Below are 20,913 nucleotides of genomic sequence, written 5' to 3'. Positions count from 1 at the left end.
CCCCTTCTCTCGCCGAGGACCGCGGACTAAGCGCAAAGCGCCTAGCGCGTTCGGTGAGTTCAATACGTCCCGTAGGACACTTGTTTCCCTAGATTAATTATGTGCAGGGTCTAATCTTCACGCCTTTGACAGGACTGGGTGGAGATGTCGGGGCAGATCGACTGTCCGACCCCTTTGCCTGAAGATACTGCAGGCGCTCTCCTGACGGAGATGCTGACTCCGGCTCCTTACAAGGTGCCGGAGAAGACCAAGAAGGCCAAGGGAACCCGAAAGAGTTCCCGGCGCCAGGTGTTATTGGACTCGTCGTCCGATAACTCTGTGGCACACTCCTCCCCTGAAGACGAGGAGGAAGAAGAAGATGCTCCCCCTCCAGGCGGGGGAGACAAGAAAAGGAAGGCCGCCCCAACTGGGGAGGCCGAAGGGTCCAAGAAGGGAAGGACTCTTCTTCCGAACAGTTCCACCGCCGCCGACGAAGGCGAAGACGAGTGGTTGCCCAGGGCCAAGCCCTAGGGGAGATCGTAAGTATCCGGATACCAGAGTAACTCATAGGATTCCTTTGTCGCACTACTTTCCCTAACGCCGAACATAATTATGCAGGCCGCCACGAGCCAATATCGACGTATCATCGAACGGCTCCCTGGGCTCGTTGGACATGGACAACGATCCAGTCCCGACCGCCACCTCCCCTCATCCTGCCGACGACGCTGAGGTGTTGTCTCAAGAGGCACCGGATCGAGGGGAGACAGTCTCGGAGGCGCCTCAAGGCGACCTTCCAAACTTCGGGAGCTGAGGGGACGGGGCCCCTGAGAGCTCAAAGTTCGGCTCTTAGCCGAACACCGCGCCGGAACCTCCAGCGGTTCCAGGCTCGGGCAGGCGGCCTCCTTCTAAGAGGGGCAAGACGCCTGTGCCGGTGACCTCTGTCCATCCAGAGGCGCCGGACAATCTGCTGGAAGCGCTTCACAGCGCTTCCATCGACGAGGAGCACTGCGCTATCATGAGTGCGGTGATCCAGAAGGTTCAGTCCACCAAGAGCGGATTGACTGAAGCCTGTGCCAGCCTTCTAACAGGCTTCGAGGTAAGTGTTTTAAAATGTAGTAGGAATATTACCGCATAGACAGTAGCCCCTGATGCTCTGTTCGGTGTTCATAAAGAAAAGCAGAACAGAGGATCAAATAATATTGCAGGAGTCTGATATAAGTATATCAATATGCGTATGCAGGCTTCGCTGCTGGCGTCCGCCGCACTGACTGCGGAGATCGCCGTACTGAAGCAGGGCCTCGAGGGGTCCAGGAAAGAGCTCGGCCTTAAGAGGCAGCTCAAGGAAAACAAGGGTAAGTAATACCCTGTCTTATGTATATATAAAAAAGATGACGCGATTGCAAAATGACAGGATCATCGTATGTTTGCCAGGGGCCACGACCGAGGTGGCGACCCTGAAGCAAGCGCTCACCAAGGCCGAAGATAAAGCGGCCAAGGAGCGCACCGAGCGAGAGAAGCACGAGGCTCGGGTGGGCGAGGTGCAGCAAGAGCTCCAGGCTCTCGTGACGAAGCACGAGGCATTGGAGCTTGACTCGAACACGTGAGAGTCTGAGCTTGCCGCGGCCCTTGAGAGCGCAAAGAGTGCCAAGGCCGAGGCCCAGAAGGCCCTCCAAGAGATCGACGCGATGAAGAAGATAGCGGCGGGTAAGGCTTACTATATGGAAAGCAAGCATGTAAAAGTAAATTACCGATTACTTACCCGGATCCGGAGCTCTTCAGGAGCATTCGAAGATTTGCCTCGCAGTGTGTCCGATGCCGCACAATTTTACCAGGCCGAAGACGGAAGCTCGACGGAGAAGCTGTTCTGGTCTCAGTATGCTGAGGCCGAACATCCGGTGCCAATAAGCGACCAGCTGAAGCAGATGGTCGAGCTACATAAGGCGGTCGATCAGGCCATGAAGAGCTTTATAGTCCGGCTGTGGCCTGGCGACGCCCTTCCAAACAGCTTCTTCGGCCTGGTGAGGCGGCTTGTGGATGCCTGCCCGCGGCTGGAGGTCGTCAAGCGATCTGTCTGCATTGAAGGTGCACGCCGGGCTTTCGCCCGTGTGAAATTGCAGTGGGTCAAGCTAGACGCCGTGAAGCTGATCAAGGAGGGGCCGCCAGAGGGCAAGGAGCACCGCCACCCCGAGATGTACTACGAGGGTGTTCTGCCGGGTGCCCGTCTCATCGCGGACGAGTGTTCGAGAGATGTAATATTTGAGTAAACTTGCTTGTTTTATCCTGTATTGATGAAAACTTGTTTCATATGCGCTATGCAACGCTTGTTTGAATTTAAAATATTACCTTCTGTTTGGCTGTTTATCCAATCTGAGAGATGACTAGTCCTCGGCTTCTTCCCCCATGCCACGAGTGCTGGGGTGTTTGGGATAAACCTGAGCACTCTTGTTCCCATATTTGGGTCCTTCGAGGGAGGTTCTCAGCACAAAGAACAAGGCAACCGGACTAATAATGCTTTATCACTATCACTTAGCCATAGAATTCTATAATTTTAAATTTCGGCGAAGCCCCTGGTATTCGGAAGGCCAAATACGGGGCGCGATACACTCCTGTAAGCCGGACAGGGCTGGCCCCTCGCCCTAAGCGGCATAAGTCTTTAGGGACTCGAAAAACCTCGCCGAACAGCGACCAGTCTCTCGCCTTATAATGACAGTCAGTTTTAGCTTTCTTTACTGAGGTGCTAAGCCCGGCAGAACCGGGGCACAATCACAGTAGTTCTCCTAGCGCTACCTTAGCCGATAGAGCGGAACATAAGGTTCCAAAACATAGGAGCCAGGCAAACCCAACATTTGACCAAAGACATGATTCGGAGCTGATGCATATAATGCTATAAGTTCGGGGTGCTGCACTTGTGAAAGTGTTTGGACTTTTCACACCGCATTGTGGGGTACGTAAGCCCCTGGTGTATTGGCCGTACCATAGTGTACGGTTGCAAGGCGTCATTAATGAACACACACACACACACACACACACACACACACACACACACATATATATATATATAACAAGAATGCAATAATAGTCGTAATGTCATGCATTATTTATTAAAAAATTGCGTTAAAGCAAAGTGATATAGATAGTGCGATAAGCAAAGAGTAGGACTATGTCCCTTCCAAGGGCAAGCTGAGGAATGATATTAAATTGAATATTTCACTTGTGTACTGTAATCAACCTGGGAATTCCGTGATATAACGTAGTTGTCTGCCTCCTTGGTTCCTGCATCATGTGTTCGGCAATAGTGCTGCCGACAAGTGTTTCCAGAGATTAAGGTCTTGAAAGAAAAAGAAAAATAACCGAACGGGAAGCGCCTAGTGCGGTTTAGGCCGCATCTTGGGGCGTGCCGTAGTTGTGCCCCCCCCCACATGTGCCCATGGTATTTTAATGCGTAATTATGTACGCGCGACACGAGTTTCGCCACTGGGCTGGGATTGGGGTGGCCGCCGTATTGCTACGTGAGCGCAGATCGCGCCAGGCGGTCTATTTGCCGATTGCCCCGAGCGCGCTTGAAGGTGTTCGGGCTGTGAAGCGCCGAACTGGTTGATTGCCTTGAGAGGCTACTTTGCGTTTCTGCTGTGAGGACTGCGGTGTGCTCCTCTGTTCGGAGAGAGTGCTCTGTGTTTCCATTGACTATGATAACTCCGCGAGGTCCTGGCACCTTGAGCTTGAGGTATGCATAATGCGGTACCGCATTGAATCTAGCAAATGCGGTTCGCCCGAGCAGCGCGTGATAACCACTGCGAAACGGGACTATATCGAAGATTAACTCTTCGCTTCGGAAGTTATCCGGGGATCCGAAGACTACTTCCAGTGTAATTGAGCCTGTGCAATGGGCCTCTACACCTGGAATGACGCCCTTAAAGGTCGTTTTTGTGGGTTTGATCCTTGAGGGGTCTATACCCATTTTGCACACTGTGTCCTGATAAAGCAGGTTCAGGCTGCTGCCGCCGTCCATAAGGACTCGAGTGAGGTGAAATCCATCGATGATTGGGTATAGGACCAGTGCGGCGAATCCGCCATGATGGATACTAGTGGGGTGGTCCCTGCGATCGAAGGTGATCGGACAGGAAGACCAAGGGTTGAACTTTGGGGCGACTGGCTCCAACGCATATACGTCCCTGAGCGCACGCTTCCGCTCCCTCTTGGGGATGTGGGTTGCGTATATCATGTTCACCATCCGCACTTGCGGTGGAAACCTCTTCTGTCCTCTAGTGTGCGGCTGCCGGGGCTCCTCCTCGTCATCGCTATGCGGCCCCTTGTCCTTGTTTTCGGCAATTAACTTGTCGGCCTGCTTGAACACCCAACAATCCCTGTTGGTGTGATTGGCTGCCTTGTCTGGGGTGCCGTGTATTTGACACGAGCGATCGAGTATACGGTCCAAGCTGGACGGACCCGGCGTACTTTGTTTGAATGGCTTTTTCCACTGACCGAGTTTAGAGCCTTTGAATCCGGCATTGACTGCCGTATCCTCAGTATTTTCGCTGTTAATGCGGCGCTTATGCTTGTTGCGACGTGACCTGCTATTGCCGTCCTTGGTATCTGAGGTACCATGGTTCTTTGATATGTTATTACTGTGAGCCAGCCAGCTGTCTTCTCCCGCACAAAAGCGGGTCATGAGCATCGTGAGAGCTGCCATAGATTTCGGCTTTTCCTGACCAAGGTGCCGGGCTAGCCACTCATCTCAGATGTTGTGCTTGAAAGCCGCTAAGGCCTCCGCATCCGGACAGTCGATGATTTGATTTTTCTTTGTAAGGAACTGAGTCCAGAATTGCCTGGCCGACTCTTCTGGCTGCTGAATTATGTGGCTCAAATCATCGGCGTCTGGTGATCGCACATAAGTGACCTAAAATTTGTCGAGGAATGCGGCTTCCAGATCTTCCCAACAGCTAATGGAGGCCGCTGGCAAGCTGTTAAGCCAATGCCGTGCTGGTCCTTTGAGCTTTAGTGGGAGGTATTTGATGGCGTGTAAGTCATCGCCGCAGGCCATGTGGATGTGGAGGAGGAAGTCCTCAATCCATACCGCGGGAGCTGTTGTGCCGTCGTATGATTCAATATTTACAGGTTTGAAACCTTCTGGGAATTGATGTTCCATTACTTCGTTTGTGAAGCATAAGGGGTGTGCGGCGCCTCTGTATTGGGCTATATCGCGACACAGCTCGAATGGGTCTTGCCCGCTGTGTTCGGCCCGACCGGATTTGCTTTTACTGTATCCGGCGTGACATTTTTCGTCTCGCAGAGTGGTGCGCCCTCGTGATCCGTAGATCGATCTTGAATGCTTTGCCTTGTCCTCCAATATGTCTCGCAGGTCTGGCGTATCTCCCCATGCCTTTTTATTTGAATGACGTTGGAGTGGAGGCTGAGCTTTTGGCTGGAATGCCTCTCTATTGCGGCCACGAGGTGGCCGATCAGCCATATCATACGCTTCTTCCTCCATTCAGTGTAGTAACCTGCGCCTTGGGTAACTCTTGGAGGGGCGCTCAAGTTTATATTCCTCGGCCGCGAGGACTTCAGTCCATTTGTCAGCTAGAAGATCTTGATCAGCTTGAAGCTGATGCTGCTTTTTCTTCAGGCTATTTGCCATGGCCATAAGCCGGCGCTTGAAGCGCTCTTGTTCGACGGGATCCTCTGGGACGGTGAATTCATCGTCGCCGAGGCTTGCCTCGTCTTTGGAGGGGGGGATGTAATTGTCATCCTCCTCCTCTCCGTCTGCCGCTCTCTCAGGAGAGCTGGCTCCTCCATCCTCCTGCTCTAAATCTTGCTGGAGGGGTTTGTCGTTTTTGTCGGCACTATCCGGAGTGTTATTATCTCCTGTGCCGGTATCACCACTTTTGCTTTGGCGGGACTTAGAGAGGCGCCACTAACGTCGGCGTTTGGGTTGCTTCTTGGAGGGGTCATCCTCCGTAATCCCGTCGCCATTGCCTTCTTTGGGTGTATCCACCATGTATATGTCATATGACGAGGTGGCTTTCCAGTGCCCTATAAGTGCTGGTTAATGTTCGTCTCCGACATTGTCGTCCATACCATCGAAGCACTCGGAATCGAAGTCGAGCATGTTGGTTAAATCACCGACAGTGGCTATGAAGTGGGTGGTGGGTGGGCGTCGAATTTCTTCGTCGTCCGCATCCCAATCCTGTTGGCCATAATCCGGCCAGGGCTCTCCTGACAAAGAGAGAGACCTTAGTGAATTCAGAATGTCGCCTAAGGGCGAGTGCTGAAAGATATCCGCGACGGTGAATTCCATGATAGGCGCCCGATCGGATTCGATTGGCAGGGGCGCGGATGGTTCGGAGTCCGGAAAAGAGTCCGGCACCTTGGAGTCACGGTCTGCGCAGAGGTTTAGGCTGGTGTTCGGCTCAATTGCTGTTGAGACTGCAGCCCCTGAGGCGGTGTCTAATCACCCGTCCTCGACTGGCGCAGTTGGCTCTGAGCTAAGGGTCGGAGCTGATGCGGGCGCAGCCTCTAGGGTACTATTCGACGGCAGAGCTAGGTCATACCCATCGCGACAGTGCGGCGCGCCCGGCTGTGGCTCGAATTCGTCGAAGATCAAGTCTCCGCGGATGTCGGCCGTGTAGTTCAAACTTCCAAATCTGACCTGATGGCCAGGGGTGTAGCTTTCAATCTGCTCCATATGGCCAAGCGAATTAGCCCGCAGTGCAAAGCCGCCGAATACAAAGATCTGTCCGGGGAGAAAAGTCTCACCCTGGACCGCATCGCTATCGATGATAGTAGGAGCCATCAAACTTAACGGCGATGACACAGAGGAGCTCTCAATGAAAGCACCAATGTCAGTGTCAAAACCGGCGGATCTCAGGTAGGGGGTCCCGAACTGCGCGTCTAGGCCGGATGGTAATAGGAGGCAGGGGACACGATGTTTTACCCAGGTTCGGGCCCTCTTGATGGAGGTAAAACCCTACGTCCTGCTTGATTAATATTGATGATATGGGTAGTACAAGAGTAGATCTACCACGAGATTAGAGGCTAAACCCTAGAAGCTAGCCTATGGTATGATTGTATGTTATGGTTGTTTTCCTACGGACTAAAACCCTTCGGTTTATATAGACACCGGAGAGGGTTAGGGTTACACAAGGTCGGTTACAAAGGAGGAGATATCCATATCCGTATTGCCTAGCTTTCCTTCCACGCCAAGTAGAGTCCCACCCGGACACGAGATGAAGTCTTCAATCTTGTATCTTCATAGTCTAACAATCCGGCCAATGGAGATAGTCCGGCTGTCCGGAGACCCCCTAATCCAGGACTCCCTCAGGGGTCCTTACGGAAACTAAGGGATATTAAGGCCTCCTTTTAATAGAGAACCGGAACAAAGCATTAACACATAGTGAATACATGAACTCCTCAAACTACGGTCATCACCGGTAAGTATCCCGATTATTGTCACTTCGGGGTTAACGGATCATAAGACATAATAGGTGACTATTGTTGGGGAACGTAGTAATTTCAAAAAAATTCCTACGCACACGCAAGATCATGGTGATGCATAGCAAAGAGAGGGGAGAGTGTGATCTACGTACCCTTGTAGACCGACAGCGGAAGCGTTATGACAACGCGGTTGATGTAGTCGTACGTCTTCATGGCCCGACCGATCAAGCACCGAAACTACGGCACCTCCGAGTTTTAGCACACGTTCAGATCGATGACGATCCCCGGACTCCGATCTAGCAAAGTGTCGGGGAAGAGTTCCATCAGCACGACGGCGTGGTGACAATCTTGATGTTCTACCGTCGCAGGGCTTCGCCTAAGCACCGCTACAATATTATCGAGGATTATGGTGGAAGGGGGCACCGCACATGGCTAAGAAAACGATCACGTGGATCAACTTGTGTGTCTAGGGGTGCCCCCTGCCCCCGTATATAAAGGAGCAAGGGGAGGAGGCCGGCCGGCCCTATAGGTGCGCCAAGGAGTCCTCCTAGTAGGAGTAGGACTCCTACTAGGAGGGGGAAGGAAGTGGGGAGGGAGAAGGACAGGGGGGCGCCGCCCCCTTCTCCTAGTCCAATTCGGACCAGGGGGGGGAGGAGGCGCGCGGCCCACCCTGGCTGCCCTTCTCTTTCTCCACTAAGACCCATATGGCCCATTACTTCTCCCGGGGGGGGGGTCCGGTAACCCTCCGGTACTCCGGTTTTCTCCGAAATCACCCGGAATACTTTCGGTGTCCGAATATAGCCGTCCAATATATCAATCTTTATGTCTCGACCATTTCGAGACTCCTGGTTATGTCCGTGATCACATCCGGGACTCTGAACTAACTTCGGTACATCAAAACTCATAATATAACTATCATCGAAACCTTAAGTGTGCGGACCCTACGGGTTCGAGAACAATGTAGACATGACCGAGACATGTCTCCGGTCAATAACCAATAGCGGAACCTGGATGCTCATATTGGCTCCTACATATTCTACAAAGATCTTTATCGGTCAGACCGCATAACAACATACGTTGTTCCCTTTGTCATCGGTATGTTACTTGCCCGAGATTCGATCGTCGGTATCTCAATACCTAGTTCAATCTCGTTACCGGCAAGTCTCTTTACTCATTTCATAATACATCATCTCGCAACTAACTCATTAGTTGCAATGCTTGCAAGGCTTATGTGATGTGCATTACCGAGAGGGCCTAGAGATACCTCTCCGATAATCGGAGTGACAAATCCTAATCTCGAAATACGTCAACCCAACATTTACCTTTGGAGACACCTGTAGAGCTCCTTTATAATCACCCAGTTACGTTGTGACGTTTGGTAGCACAGAAAGTGTTCCTCCGGCAAACGGGAGTTGCATAATCTCATAGTCATAGGAACATGTATAAATTATGAAGAAAGCAATAGCAACATACTAAACGATCAGGTGTTAAGCTAATGGAATGGGTCATGTCAATCACATCATTCTCCTAATAATGTGATCCCGTTAATCAAATGACAACACATGTCTATGGTTAGGAAACATAACCATCTTTGATTAATGAGCTAGTCAAGTAGAGGCATACTAGTGACGTTTAGTTTGTCTATGTATTCACACAAGTATTATGTTTCCGGATAATACAATTCTAGCATGAATAATAAACATTTATAAGGAAATAAAATAATAACATTATTATTGCCTCTAGGGCATATTTCCTTCAACTATAGACTTGCAAGATAGGATCAAGAACACTCATATATTGATGAAAACATAATAGGTTCAGATCTGAAATCATGGCACTTGGGCCCTAGTGACAAGCATTAAGCATATCAAAATCATAGCAACATCAATCTCAGAACATAGTGGATACTAGGGATCAAACCCTAACAAAACTAACTCGATTACATGATAGATCCCATCCAACCCATAACCGTCCAGCAAGCATGGAATTACTCACGCACGGCGGTGAGCATCATGAAATTGTTGATGGAGGATGGTTGATGATGACGATGGCGACGGATTCCCCTCTTCGGAGCCCCGAACGGACTCCAAATCAGCCCTCCCAAGAGGTTTTAGGGCTTGGTGGCGGCTCCGTATCGTAAAACGCGATGATTTCTTCTCTCTGATTTTTTCTCCCCGAAACACAATATATGGAGTTGGAGTTGGAGTCGGAGAGGCAACAGGGGCCCACGAGGTAGGGGGCGCGCCCCCCACCATCGTGGAGAGGTGGTGCCCCCCCTGGCCTTCATCTTTTGTAGGTATTTTTCATATTTTCTGAAAAGTTGCTCTGTAAAGTTTCAGGTCATTCCAAGAACGTTTGTTTCTGCACATAAATAACACCATGGTAATTCTGCTGAAAACAGCGTCAGTCCGGATTAGTTCCATTCAAATCATGCAAGTTAGAGTCCAAAACAAGGGCAAAAGTGTTTGGAAAAGTAGATACGACGGAGACGTATCAAGCTCCTCGACAAGCTCCTAGCCCATCTGGTTGAACGTCACGTAGCCCAGCTAAATGCCACATCATCCATCTGACTGGACCAAGACGTGGTCAATCAAGAATGCCATCAAAACTCAAATGGCCACGTAGTAATTCTACCGATAAGTACCACAATTATGGACGTTATTACACTTGTTTATCATACTCCCTCTGTCCCAAAATTCTTGTCTTAGGTTTGTCTAGATACAGATGTATCTAATGCTAAAATGTGACTTGATACATCCGTATTTAGACAAATCTAAGACAAGAATTTTGGGACAGAGGGAGTAAGATGAAAAGGGCACAAGACATAGATAGGCTCATAAGATTTACTCAAGTCTACAAGCTAAAGACAATCCCTTGTAATCACTTGACTCACGCAAGAGAGAAACTCATCCAAGCATGAGGCATTACCCCTAGAAAGGGGGCATGGAACTGGGTGTAGGTTTTATTTTTGTAACTTTATTAGCAAGACAGTAAAAAAATCATTTGTTTATGTAAATTATATCCAAACTTTAATGGTCTTTACATGAATTTCGTCTGGTTAGTTTAAATAGTTGATGAAAAATGTATGCGGGCAGCTTTGGATGGCAGTCTCCCGTATCAGTGTACGCGATTGGTCCCCCCTTTTCCTTGATGGATGTGGGAGCATATTTGCGGGTCAGCATTGAAGATGCCATAAATTCATAATGACATAGGGAGAACTATGCATAAGTTCTAGTAGCATTTCCCGAATACGCGAGAATTACGGTGGCGTCTATCCGATTCACCTTTTTATTTGTCCTGGCACAAACAGAAGAATGTGTGCCCCTGTTCCGCTGGTGGATAGGGGGCATATTTGCGGGTCAGTGTTGGAGATGCCATAAATTAAAATGACATATGGAGAAGTATGCGAAAGTTCTAATTGCATTTCGCGACCCGTAGCACGTCGCGCGGAGCACAGGCGCGGGCGTGCGCGAGCGCGCAACGCCGGGAGCGTCGGCGCGGGCGGGCACGAGCGTGCGATCGGAGAGTGCAACGAGGAGCACAGGTGCGAGCGTGTGACCCCATGGCTTCATCGCCGGCACGACCTCGTCCGCGAGCACTTCGACCTCTCAGCTGCGGGGTGTTGACCTCATCCGCGGGCAGGGGTGGGCCATGGGAGCTCAGGGCGGCGCGCGCAGGAGCTCGGGGTAGTTCACTCATAGGTGTTCGATGGAATGCCGGGACGAGCATGTCACAAAATGAGTCCATCCTCATTGGGCGCATCGACCGACCCAAACGAAAAAGTTAACACGGTTGAGCGGACGGCCGTTCCAAACGAAAAAAGACAAAATCAGGGTTCGTTTAGGTCACCGCGTTCTCTTATAGTGGTGCTGATTAACCTTTTTTATTTGTCCTTGTAGCAGAGATAGAAGAATGTGTACTCGTAATTATCCATTTTCGAGGGTTTTGTTGGGAAATTCTTTGGTTTACTCCAAAATAGAAAAGGTTCGTGGGCATTCGAAATGAACCGGCCGTAATCTAAAAAATATATATAGCCGGCCACCGGCCGCGCCTACCGGAGAAGCCTCCGCAGACCGCAGCTAGGGTTTACCGTCCCCGCTTCCGTCGTCCCGCGCCTTCTCCCTCTTCCAAAGTCGCCGGAGCACATGGCCGGCGCCGAACGATTGACGACGGAGGGGGCGGAGAAGGACCTGGAGTTCTCGCGCGGCGGCGAGGTGCCCAGCTTCGAGTTTGCGTTCAACTCGCAGAACTTCTCCGACAGGTTGCTGCTGATAGAGATCGGCGCCGGCGAAGATGTCGCCAGACGATCCCTCCCCGACTCGGCGCGCCACTGCAAGGAGAAAGGTGCGTACAGTACCCCCTCCCCCCGCGCCGGCAATCGTATGATACTGTTGTAAATTCATTACTCCCTACTAATTTTGTACAAAATCAGCGTCAATTAATATGGATCGGAGAGAGTACATGATGTTTGGCGCAATTCGGATGCTGCATTGTGGGGGAATTTGCGGCTCGTGTAGTAATGGTCGAGACAGGGCTTCTGGTTCTGGCAACTAGTCGTCGACGTGCACGGGCTGTTACTAAGCTTTGCTCTCCTCCTCCGCATACAGATCGAAGGAAAAGGGGCTAGGGCAACACATGCATGGGGCCTCACATTAAACGCGATGTCAGCCGTTGCGAGCGAGTGTTGCGGCTGTGGCAAACCGTCCCACGACATGTCAAGCCAGCCATGCATGGTTGCCGCGAAGAAGCATCATGGCTACTGCGAGCCCATGGAGAAGGCGTTGCTACGAGCCTCATCCTACGACGCTTCTTCGACGAGCCGATGATGCTACAACGATGGGATGCAAAGCCAGTGATCGTGCGTGGCGATGTTGGAACCAGTAAGCACTTTGCAAGATCTTTGCGGCCAGAGGTCGGCGGGGTTCCAGGGTGTCGACGATGGCTTGTGATGGCCGACGGAGGCAAGAAGATGTGTGCTAGAGTGGATACAACCCAGCCGGCAGAGCGGTGGCCGGTGGGTTAGAATGGAGGCAAAAAATTTGGACGCATCATGTCTACAAAGTACTCCCTCCGTTCCTAAATATTTGTCTTTCTAGCTATCTCAAATGGACTACAATATATGGATGTATGTAGACATGTTTTAGAGTATAGATTCATTCATTTTGCTTCGTATATAGTCATTTATTGAAATCTCTAGAAAGACAATTATTTAGGAACGGAGGGAGTAGTAAATAGAGCGGACGATGATATAGAATCGGCTAGGCATGGTTTAGCCCCACGGAACCAAAATTTTATTCTCTGACGGGTTTTAAGGGATCGGCTAGATATGCAAAGGGGAGGACCGAGGGCCGGGATTGGGAGGGGAGACTAAGTGACTGACTGACTAGTGGGTCATGGGGTGTGGGGCGAGTCGTCGTCGTCTCGTCGTGTCCAAGCCGCCACCCGCGGCTCCTCTCCCTCCCCACTCCATGGATGCATGCCGTCGCGCCTCCCCTCCCGTCTTCGCTCTGCTCCGCGGCGGACGGCAGCGCAGCCGCAGCCAGGCATTCAAGGCCCGCCCCGCCGCCGCCGCCGCCGTCTTCGATCTTCCTCCCCCTCCCCTTCCAGTGCGCGCGGCCGGCAGGCATTCCGTCGAACGCCTACGGTGCGCACCCACCAGGCCCTCCCCGCACCACCCCCGCGGTCGAGTCGGTCCCGTCGTCCACCTCTCCTCTCTTCGGAGGAGGACTCCCTCTCCGTGACCAACTAGTCGCTATTCTCCGTCCGTCTCCGCGTGGGCTTCCCTCCCTCCTTCCAATCGCGTTCGACTCCGCCCGCCGCCCTTCCAATCCCCGGCGACATATATAAGCAGCAGCCAGCACCAGATTACCAAACCGGTTTCGATTTCGTCGGAGTAGATTATATCTCGGGCGCGGCCGCGGGATCAGCGTCTGCTGTGTTCGTCTGAAAGCTTGCGCCGTCGCCGCCCGCATTGGTGGCGGTGACTGCTGGGCGGCGCTGAAAGTTAGTTTTTTGAGGGGGCGGCAATGGCGGGGTCCGACCAGATCAGCGAATTCTGCAGGGCGCTTGGGGGCGACACGCCGATCCGCAGCGTGCTGGTCGCCAACAATGGGATGGCGGCCGTCAAGTTCATGCGCAGCATCCGCGCCTGGGCCTCCGAGACCTTTGGCACCGAGAAGGCCATCCTTCTGGTGGCCATGGCGACCCCAGAGGACCTCCGGGCCAATGCGGAGCATGTAAGGATCGCTGACCAGTTCTTGGAGGTCCCTGGTGGAACCAATAACAACAACTATGCAAATGTGCAGCTCATTGTCGAGGTTAGTGCGGTTCATCCATCAGTCATTCTCCTGCTCTTATATCATCCATGTTCATTGTGCTTGGTACTTGACTAGTAGTTACTAATGTTTGCTTGTGATTCACCTGTCATGTCATGATACAGATAGCAGAGAGGACCCGGGTTTCTGCAGTTTGGCCAGGCTGGGGTCATGCCTCTGAGGACCCAGAGCTTCCAGATGCGCTCAAGGAAAAGGGGATCATTTTTCTTGGGCCACCGTCGGCCGCCATGGCGGCACTAGGTGATAAGATCGGTTCCTCTCTTATTGCACAAGCAGCAGGAGTTCCAACTCTTCCATGGAGTGGGTCACATGTATGTATGCGTGCCTTCTCCTATTTCTTTGATATATATTGTTTTGTTTTCTCCATCACTGTATATACATATATGTTGCTTAAAACTAACACGAAATATCGTGCTCTAGGTGAAAGTTCCGCAAGAAACCAGCTGCCACTCTATACCTGAGGAGATCTATAAGAAGGCTTGTGTGTCAACCACAGAGGAAGCAGTCGCAAGTTGTCAAGTGGTGGGGTATCCTGCAATGATCAAGGCATCGTGGGGCGGTGGTGGTAAAGGAATAAGGAAGGTGCACAATGACGATGAGGTGAGAGCCTTGTTTAAGCAGGTGCAAGGAGAAGTCCCTGGATCGCCTATATTTGTTATGAAGGTGGCCTCTCAGAGCCGGCATCTAGAGGTCCAGTTGCTCTGTGACAAGCACGGCAACGTAGCAGCGCTGCACAGTCGGGACTGTAGTGTTCAGAGAAGGCACCAAAAGATTATCGAAGAGGGACCAATCACTGTTGCTCCTCCAGAGAAGGTTAGAGAGCTTGAGCAGGCAGCAAGGCGGCTCGCTAAATGTGTGCAATATCAGGGTGCTGCCACGGTGGAATATCTGTACAGCATGGAAACGGGTGAATACTATTTCCTGGAGCTTAATCCAAGATTGCAGGTAGAACACCCTGTGACCGAATGGATTGCTGGAGTGAACCTACCTGCATCTCAAGTTGCGGTAGGAATGGGCATACCCCTCTACAACATTCCAGAGATCAGACGCTTTTATGGACTGGAACATGGAGGTGGCTATCACAGCTGGAAGGAAATATCAGCTGTTGCGGCTAAATTTGACTTGGACAAAGCACAGTCTGTAAGGCCAACGGGTCACTGTGTAGCAGTTCGAGTTACTAGCGAGGATCCAGATGACGGGTTTAAGCCTACTGGTGGAAGAGTGGAGGAGCTAAACTTTAAAAGTAAACCCAATGCTTGGGCCTATTTCTCAGTTAAGTCTGGCGGAGCAATTCATGAGTTTTCTGATTCTCAGTTTGGTCATGTTTTTGCTTTTGGGGAATCCAGGTCGTTGGCAATAGCCAATATGGTACTTGGGTTAAAAGAGATCCAGATTCGTGGAGAGATACGCACCAATGTTGATTACACGGTCGATCTCTTGAATGCCGCAGAATACCGAGAAAATAAGATCCACACTGGTTGGCTAGACAGCAGAATAGCTATGCGTGTCAGAGCAGAGAGGCCACCATGGTACCTTTCAGTTGTTGCTGGAGCTCTATATGAAGCATCAAGCAGGAGCTCAAGTGTTGTAACCGATTATGTCGGTTATCTCAGTAAAGGTCAAATACCACCAAGGCACATCTCTCTTGTCAATTTGACTGTAACACTAAATATAGAGGGGATCAAATATACAGTTAAGACAGTAAGAGGTGGACCTGGTAGCTACAAATTAAGAATCAATGAATCAGAGATTGAAGCAGAGATGCACTCGTTGCGTGATGGTGGGCTCTTAATGCAGTTGGATGGAAACAGTCATGTAATTTACGCAGAGACAGAGGGTGCTGGTACACGCCTTCTAATCAATGGTAGAACCTGCTTATTACAGAAAGAGCATGATCCTTCCAAGCTGTTGGCTGATACACCGTGCAAACTTCTTCGGTTTTTGGTCGCCGATGGTTCTCATGTGGTTTCTGATACACCATATGCTGAGGTGGAGGTCATGAAGATGTGCATGCCACTGTTACTACCGGCCTCTGGTGTCATTCACTTTGTCATGCCTGAGGGTCAGGCCATGCAGGCGAGTGACCTGATAGCAAGGTTGGATCTTGATGACCCATCTTCTGTGAGGAAAGCTGAACCATTTCATGGCACCTTCCCAAAGCTTGGACCTTCTGCTGCTATTTCTGGCAAAGTTCACCAAAAGTTTGCTGCAAGTGTGAATTCTGCGCACATGATCCTTGCAGGATATGAACATAATATCAGTCATGTTGTACAATATTTGCTAAACTGCCTAGACAGCCCTGAGCTCCCTTTTCTTCGGTGGCAAGAACTCATGTCCGTTTTGGCAACACGACTCCCAAAAGATCTTAGGAATGAGTTGGATGGTGTGTACAAGGAGTATGAGTTGAATGCTGACTTCCGGAAGGGCCAGGATTTCCCTGCCAAGTTGTTAAGGGAAGTCATTGAGGCAAATCTTGCACACTGTTCTGAGAAAGATAGGATTACCAGTGAGAGGCTTATAGAGCCACTTATGAGCCTGGTCAAGTCATATGAGGGTGGAAGAGAAAGCCATGCTTGCGTTGTTGTCAAGTCTCTCTTTGAGGAGTATTTATCTGTTGAAGAACTGTTCAGTGATGACATTCAGTCTGATGTGATAGAACGTCTACGACTTCAACATGCAAAAGACCTTGAGAAGGTTGTCTATATTGTGTTCTCCCATCAGGGTGTGAAAAATAAAAATGAGTTGATACTACAGCTTATGGACGGATTGGTCTACGCAAATCCATCTGCTTACAGGGACCAGTTGATTCGCTTTTCTGCTCTGAACCATACAGCATACTCTGGGCTGGCACTTAAAGCAAGCCAACTTCTTGAGCAAACTAAATTGAGTGAACTCCGCACAAGCATAGCAAGAAGCCTTTCAGAGCTGGAGATGTTTACTGAGGAAGGAGAGCAGGTTTCTACACCTAGGAGGAAGATGGCCATCAATGAAAGGATGGAAGATTTAGTGTGTGCCCCACATGCAGTTGAAGACGCCCTTGTGGCTTTGTTTGATCACAGTGATCCTACTCTTCAGCGGAGAGTAGTCGAGACATACATACGAAGATTGTATCAGCATTACCTTGTAAGGGGTAGTGTCCGGATACAATGGCACAGGTCTGGCCTAATTGCATTATGGGAATTCTCTGAAGAGCATATTGGGCAGTCTGCAGCACTTCTAAAGCAACAAGTGCAGGATCCCAGGGGCAGGCGATGGGGTGTAATGGTTGTAATCAAGTCTCTTCAGTGTCTGTCAACTGCGATTGAAGCTGCATTAAAGGAGACTTCACATTACAGAGCAGGTGCTGGAAGTGTCTCAAATGGTAATCCTATAAATTCTAACCGTGGCAATATTCTGCACATTGCTTTGGTTGGTATCAGCAATCAGATGGGCACTCTTCAAGACAGTGGTGATGAGGATCAAGCTCAAGAAAGGATTAACAAACTTTCCAAGATTCTGAAGGATACGACTATAACATCACATCTCAATGGTGCTGGTGTTAGGGTTGTCAGCTGCATTATCCAAAGAGATGAAGGGCGTCCGCCAATGCGCCACTCCTTCCAATGGTCATTTGACAAGCTATATTATGAGGAGGACCCGATGCTCCGTCATGTGGAACCTCCTTTGTCCACATTTCTTGAATTGGACAAAGTGCATCTAGAAGGTTACAGTGACGCAAAATACACCCCATCTCGTGATCGCCAGTGGCACATCTACACACTGGTAAAGAACAATAAAGATCCGAGATCAAATGACCAAAGGATGTTTCTTCGTACCATAGTCAGACAGCCAAGTATGACCAATGGTTTTTCGTTTGGACATATTGACAATGAGGTATGCCGTGCTCAAGCCTCATCGTCATTCATATCTAACAGCATACTCAGATCATTGATGGCAGCGCTAGAGGAAATAGAGTTACATGCTCACAATGAGGCTGTGAGGTCAGCACACTCCCATATGTATATGTGCATACTGAGAGAGCAGCGGTTGTTTGATCTAATTCCAGTTTCAACGAGGATGGATGAAGTTGGCCAAGATGAGGAGACAGCATGCACACTTTTGAAGCATATGGCTATGAGTATACATGAACATGTCGGTGTTAGGATGCATCGACTTTCCGTGTGCCAGTGGGAAGTGAAGCTATGGTTAGATTGTGATGGGCAAGCTAGTGGTGCTTGGAGAGTTGTTGTTACCATTGTCACTGGGCATTCCTGCACTGTTGATATTTACCGAGAAGTGGAGGACTCCAATACACATGAGCTTTTCTACCGCTCCGCCACACCCGCAGCTGGTCCTTTGCATGGCATTCCATTGCATGAGCCATACAAACCTTTGGATGCCCTTGACCAGAAACGTAACACTGCTAGGAAAAATGAAACTACATACTGCTATGATTTCCCATTGGTATTTGAAAAAGCATTGAAGGAGTCCTGGAAATCTGGTATTTCACATGTTGCAGAAGCTAACGGGCACAATCAGCGGTATGCTCAAGTGACAGAGCTCATGTTTGCTGATTCAACTGGATCATGGGGTACTCCTTTGGTTCCAGTTGAGCGTCCTCCAGGTATGAATGATATTGGAACTGTTGCTTGGAACATGAAGCTGTCCACACCAGAATTTCCAGACGGCCGGGAGATTATAGTTGTTGCAAATGACGTGACATTTAAAGCTGGTTCTTTTGGTCCTAGAGAAGATGCATTCTTCGATGCTGTTACCAATCTTGCTTGTGAGAGGAAAATTCCTCTAATCTACTTGGCAGCAACTTCTGGTGCTAGGCTCGGTGTAGCAGAGGAAATAAAGGCATGCTTCCATGTGGGATGGTCTGATGATGAGAGTCCTGAACGTGGTTTTCAGTATATTTACCTCATGGAACAAGATTATTCACGCCTAAGATCTTCGGTTATAGCCCATGAGCTAAAGCTGGAAAGTGGAGAAACCAGATGGGTTGTTGATACCATTGTTGGGAAAGAGGATGGACTCGGTTGTGAGAATCTACATGGAAGTGGTGCCATTGCCAGTGCCTACTCTAATGCATACAGAGAGACGTTTACTCTGACATTTGTGACTGGGAAAGCTGTTGGCATTGGGGCTTATCTTGCTCGGATAGGACTGCGGTGTATACAGCGTCTTGATCAACCAATTATTTTAACTGGGTTTGCTCCGCTAAACAAGCTTCTGGGGCGGGAGGTTTATACCTCCCAATTGCAACTGGGTGGCCCCAAAATCATGGCTGCAAATGGAGTTGCCCATCTCACAGTGTCAGATGATCTTGAAGGTGTTTCTGCTATCTTGAAATGGCTCAGCTACGTACCTGCGTATGTCGGCGGTCCTCTTCCTATTCTGACACCTCTTGATCCACCGGAGAGACCTGTAACATACTTACCAGAGAATTCATGTGATGCCCGTGCGGCCATCTGTGGCATTCAGGACACTCAAGGAGGCAAGTGGTTGGGTGGTATGTTTGACAGAGAAAGCTTTGTGGAAACATTAGGGGGATGGGCGAAAACTGTTATCACCGGAAGGGCAAAGCTGGGTGGGGTTCCAGTCGGTGTCATAGCTGTGGAAACCGAGACAATGATGCAAGTGACCCCCGCTGATCCTGGTCAGCTTGATTCTGCAGAGCGTGTAGTCCCTCAAGCAGGACAGGTGTGGTTCCCAGATTCGGCCGCGAAAACAGCCCAGGCACTGCTGGATTTCAACCATGAAGAGCTCCCATTGTTCATACTTGCTAACTGGAGAGGCTTTTCTGGTGGCCAAAGGGATCTGTTTGAAGGAATCCTTCAGGCCGGTTCCATGATTGTCGAGAATCTGAGGACATATAAGCAGCCTGCCTTTGTGTATATACCAAAGGCTGGAGAGCTGCGTGGAGGCGCATGGGTCGTGGTGGACAGCAAGGTCAATCCTGAGCACATTGAGATGTATGCCGAGAGGAGTGCAAAAGGTAATGTCCTTGAGCCAAAGGCGCTAATTGAGATCAAATTTAAGCCAAATGAAGTCGAAGAGAGCATGTTAAGGCTTGACCCTCAGTTGGTCAGACTCAATGCTAGCCTCCTCAAAGAAATCAAGATAGGCACATCGGAAACGGAGGCCATCAGGATCAGGAGTATGATGACCGCTCGGATGAAGCAGCTGATGCCCATATACACTCAGGTTGCTACCCGGTTTGCTGAACTGCACGACACCACTTCCAGAATGGTCGCCAAAGGTGTGATCAGAAAGGTGGTGGACTGGGAGGAGTCCCGGGCCTTCTTCTACAGGAGGTTGCGAAGGAGGGTTGCTGAGGATTCACTTGCCAAACAAGTTAGAGAAGCCGCTGGTGAGCAGATGATGCCTACTTATGGATCGGCGCTGGAGTGTATCAAGGAATGGTATATGGCTTCTCAAGGACAGGGAGATGGCGAGAAGTGGGACGATGACGAGGCTTTCTTTGCCTGGAAAGACGATTGTAGCAACTATGACAAGCATCTCGAGGAGATGAAAGCTGAACGAGTATCCAGGCTGTTGTCGCAACTTGCTGAAAGCTCAGATGTGAAGGCTTTGCCCAACGGTCTCTCGCTCCTCCTTGGCAAAATGAATCCTTCAAAGAGGGAGCAGGTCATCAATGGCCTCAGGCAGCTTCTTGGTTGATGGCAAATGTAAACAGACCTGCTCGTCTTTGGCCGGTGGAGTAGAAATTAGGCCTATGTATGTAGTGAGCCGTTGTAACCTTGTAGTAAATTGTTTGGCCTGTCTCATGCCAATGTACATTACACAGCCAGCCAGAGTCAATAGAAATAAGAATGATTATTTATGTTAAAGATGATATTTATGCTTCTGATTTTTTCGCCACTCTTTTACCTACCAAATGGACATTTTGTCCACTCTTCTGCATGGTTATATTTTCTCAATACCGAAAGTCTACGGTAATAACCAATACACACCTAGTGATACTGTTTAGTTCTTTGTTGAACTTTTTCGTTAATCCTTATGTCTTCTTGTTTTCATCCTACTTGGAACAGATGAACACAGAGGAGGATGTGCAAGAGAAGATGAAGCCTTATCTACAGATGTATAAGAAATCGTTTACGCCGGCGGCTGTCCAGGCAATTCGTGCCTTGGTGGAGGTCAATGTTTGATCTAATTTTTCAGA

At 49.9% G+C, this 20,913-nt stretch overlaps 1 protein-coding gene across 1 annotated transcript; it reads left to right on the top strand.

Annotated features, from left to right (window-relative positions):
• The first annotated feature begins 12,757 nt into the window (after nucleotides 1-12,757).
• Nucleotides 12,758-20,612, top strand: LOC123087803 (acetyl-CoA carboxylase 1). Its single transcript, XM_044509914.1, has 3 exons — nucleotides 12,758-13,727; nucleotides 13,850-14,056; nucleotides 14,166-20,612. Exons 1-3 carry the CDS (start codon nucleotides 13,437-13,439, stop codon nucleotides 20,409-20,411), a joined length of 6,744 nt encoding a protein of 2,247 aa, XP_044365849.1. The 5' UTR covers nucleotides 12,758-13,436; the 3' UTR covers nucleotides 20,412-20,612.
• The last annotated feature ends 301 nt before the right edge of the window (nucleotides 20,613-20,913 follow it).

The sequence above is a fragment of the Triticum aestivum genome, chromosome 4A (genome assembly GCF_018294505.1).
Source record: "Triticum aestivum cultivar Chinese Spring chromosome 4A, IWGSC CS RefSeq v2.1, whole genome shotgun sequence".
NCBI lineage: Eukaryota > Viridiplantae > Streptophyta > Magnoliopsida > Poales > Poaceae > Triticum > Triticum aestivum.
The sequence above is the reverse complement of the archived record's forward strand: the minus strand, read 5'-3'. Positions and strand labels throughout refer to the sequence as shown.